Below are 3,370 nucleotides of genomic sequence, written 5' to 3'. Positions count from 1 at the left end.
CTGAAAATTCGCAACAGATTGCTATAAGGTTTAATGTGCCTACGACTTCCGGTGATGCGCTCAATGTCTGGAAGTTAAACGTTTTGATTTGACCTTCGATTTGGTCCGCTTTATGCTTGACATTTTCTCGATTAAAATCATCAAAAGCGAAAACATCGCATAGGAAAACTGCGACTGTAATGAAATATGAACTTAAAACAATAGTTTTTGAAACATCTGAAACTGTTTCTTTCACACAAACTGCAAAATAAAATAAAGCAGACAAATAGACACCAGTTGCGTTACATTTTCGTATGGAATTTCCGTTCATTTGTCACTCGGCGGCAAACACTTTATTGAGCATCGTCAACATCCGCTGGTTGCAATGGCGGGTGGGAATAGTAGTAACACACAGGAATACACTGGATGGTCGTCGACAACCATCGGTCTCTGTCGTCGCAGCTACCGCTGCTGCCATGCGGTAAATAATCCTTCCCTTGCAAACGCTCTTATGCCTGAAGCCACCTCTAACGCTAACGTGTGCTTTGTAAGGGAAGGATGTCCAGCTACTACTGCTTTCTTTGGAGCTACTACACCCTGACCCCTTTCTGCTGCACCGGAATTGCTGGTTGTGCTACTACGATCTACGAAAACATGGGGAGTCTTTTAATCGATCACGGGGGATTTGGTGCACCTAGTATCCACATCCACTTGTCATCCGACCCCGGGTTGACAGCCGTCGCAATGGGAAGCGGGTATTGCGCCTTTTGCCTTTCTCTTCTTCTAACCAAGGCGCTCGGAACCAAGGAAGGATGATGCGCGATGCGTGGAATGCCCAAAGCAACAGTCTCCAATCGTGTAAATATAGTGTATAGTTTCTCTATAAATCTCTCTCCATCTTTCTCGTCCTCTCGCTTTCTCGATATCCATGGCGCTAAGGTGTTGTTCTTTTTTATATTTTTTCGTTAGTTTATTACAATAAAACACACTACTCGCTAGGGCGCCACAAACTTGTCGCTTGGGCGAATGTGTAAAATGCGAAAACCTATCCTGTAAAACAATCTGGATCCTCGCAGGCACGACCGCACCGATGGCGCAGATGACACGAAAGGATCAAATCGTTACGTAACGGACTAGAATCCTTAAACAACTAACGATCCTACGAGTTTGGGTTTATATTCAAATCCTCTCTCTCTCTCTTTCTCTTACAATCACTGTGTTCATGGGCTTCCGCGGGTGAATGTTTGGAGTATTTCTTGGGAGCTTTCTTTGAAGCCTTGCGTCCGAGTGTCCGACCACACTTTCATTCCAACGCGTAACAGACACTCATGAACTTGTCGTTTTGCTGCTGCTACTGCTGCTGCTCCCGCTGCTACTGACAGTTACCAGGATATGGATAGAGAACTACTACATGGAACACCGATAAGCCTCCCGCGCAAACGAACCCCTTCCTATCCCATATCAACCGGAATCCCCCCTAATTCTTCTGCAGCGCATTAATAGAATCTATCTAATAAATTAATCGTTAATAACACAGTCAGAGAGTGATTTGTAATCCTCATTCATCGTCCAGCATGCAATTCCTGTTCCGTGTAACCTAAACGTGCACCGTAGCAGAGGCACATCGCAAGGTCCGTTTGCCTCAACTGCGTCCAGCCTGCCGTTCATTCTCGATCGCGTAATGGCATACATCGATCTTCTTCTGCACCGGTGGGAAACGCATCGCCGACGGTAGATGTTCCGCGGTGGCACCGAGATCGGATGCCTGTTGACCGGTGGAAGGCGAATCGGCAATTACCACCGAGTTTGGGGACGAGATGGTAGAGATTTCTCGCTTATACGGTGGTGGTGGTACCGTCGGAATCGCGGGAAGATTAACTGTCGTAGGTTGATCAATTGTTATTGCGATCTGCTGGCAACTGCTGGGCTCGGCATCGGCTGTGGCAGCAGGACCTGTCGCACCAGTCATCGGTAGTGCATCCGTACCCATCTCGATGGTCGACAGTGGCCGGTTAGCGAAGGTGTACCGGATCTCCTCCCGTTTCGAGGCGCTCGGTATGTTCGGACTGGTCATCAGTAGGTCTTGCGATTCGAACAGCTTCATTACGCTCGGTCGATGTACCTTAATCGGTTCGTAGTACTTCATCTGCTTCTGCTTCAGCTGCTCGATCGCATCCTGATAGCTCGGAAGTCCCGAGACGATCGTATAGCTGGGCAGTGACTCGACATCGTACGGTGGTGGCGTCTCAATGTCCATCGATGAAAGTGTTTGCGATCTGGCAGTTAATACTGTTAGTGGACGAAAGATAAGAAAAGAAAAAGGGGATGTCAGTTGATAGCTTGAATACGTCGCTTGTAAAGGTTAGATACAAAGATAGGTTCTCTCGGGTCAATTCATCCGCCACTTGAGTTCATTCTCCAACCAGTCCAGTCCAGAACTCTCCCCTCCTGTATCTTTCTAGTAATAAAGAATGGCAAACACTCAGCGGGCCTTACGTGAAACTATAAATATTATCCCCCTTTCTATCCGCATATCCCTCGGCTACGCTCGGCTGCATCGAAATTCCAATTTTATAACAGGACTCCTCCACAAAGGGGATGGTGGTACGAGTCTGTCAGCAGTTTTTGCCACACGGCATCCCACCGATGTTAGTCCCTCTCTTTTGTACTCGATTTAATCCAGCGTAATGTGGTGCACACATGTCACACAGGACCATCGATACGTGGATGCCGCCTCGCAGTAAGAAGCATTGCGGTAGAGCCGGTTTCGGCGAACCGAAACAACCGGAACATGCACACACACACACATACGACCAGGCTGTGCATCGTATTTCTCATGCCTGGCCATATCGGTTTCCCTCCTTTGGCAGCATTTCTTCTGCACCATTCATCACAACACCACAAGCGCAAGGATATTCAAAGGATCCGAAGGCAGTAAAATGCCCTCTCCGGCGGCACCTCACACCATCGAATGCAACGCCCTTTCACCGAAGATCGAATGCTGCAAATGTTGCGACACCGAGGCCTGGCGCACGATAGAGGTTATCCTCGTTTCTTCGCTCCCATCGCTCCCATGCCTACTCTGTGGCGCCATCTCGGGGAAGTCGGTCGGTGGGTTTCCTATTGCCGAACCTCTTCTGCTTTTCCAAGAAAACATCAATCATTCGATGGATGGCCACTTTGCAGCACGCGAAATGGAACACACTAACTGGTATGTGTGTGTGTGTGCGCGGACCCTGGTCGCCGTGGTCGTTTGCAACGATGACGTTGCTGCTTCGCCAGAGAGCATTTAGGCCGTTTTTGGTGGAGCCATAGTAGGCCGGCCATAGCGTCTTTAGCGTCAGGGGGCCCGGAACGTCGTTGCTTCCGTTGAGTCATTTTTCATTCGAAC

At 48.7% G+C, this 3,370-nt stretch overlaps 1 protein-coding gene across 1 annotated transcript in view; it reads right to left on the bottom strand.

Moving 5' to 3' along the window:
* Window positions 1-284: 284 nt before the first annotated feature.
* Window positions 285-3,370, bottom strand: part of LOC125957483 (protein commissureless 2 homolog) — a 48,753-nt gene continuing 45,667 nt past the window's right edge. Inside the window, exon 2 of the mRNA XM_049690226.1 lies at window positions 285-2,268. Within this exon, the coding sequence (XP_049546183.1) occupies window positions 1,622-2,268 (647 nt within the window). The 3' untranslated portion in view covers window positions 285-1,621. The remainder of the gene's footprint in view (window positions 2,269-3,370) is intronic.

This window comes from Anopheles darlingi, chromosome 3 (assembly GCF_943734745.1).
Source record: "Anopheles darlingi chromosome 3, idAnoDarlMG_H_01, whole genome shotgun sequence".
Lineage (NCBI taxonomy): Eukaryota > Metazoa > Arthropoda > Insecta > Diptera > Culicidae > Anopheles > Anopheles darlingi.
This window is presented reverse-complemented; position numbering and strand designations above follow the sequence as displayed.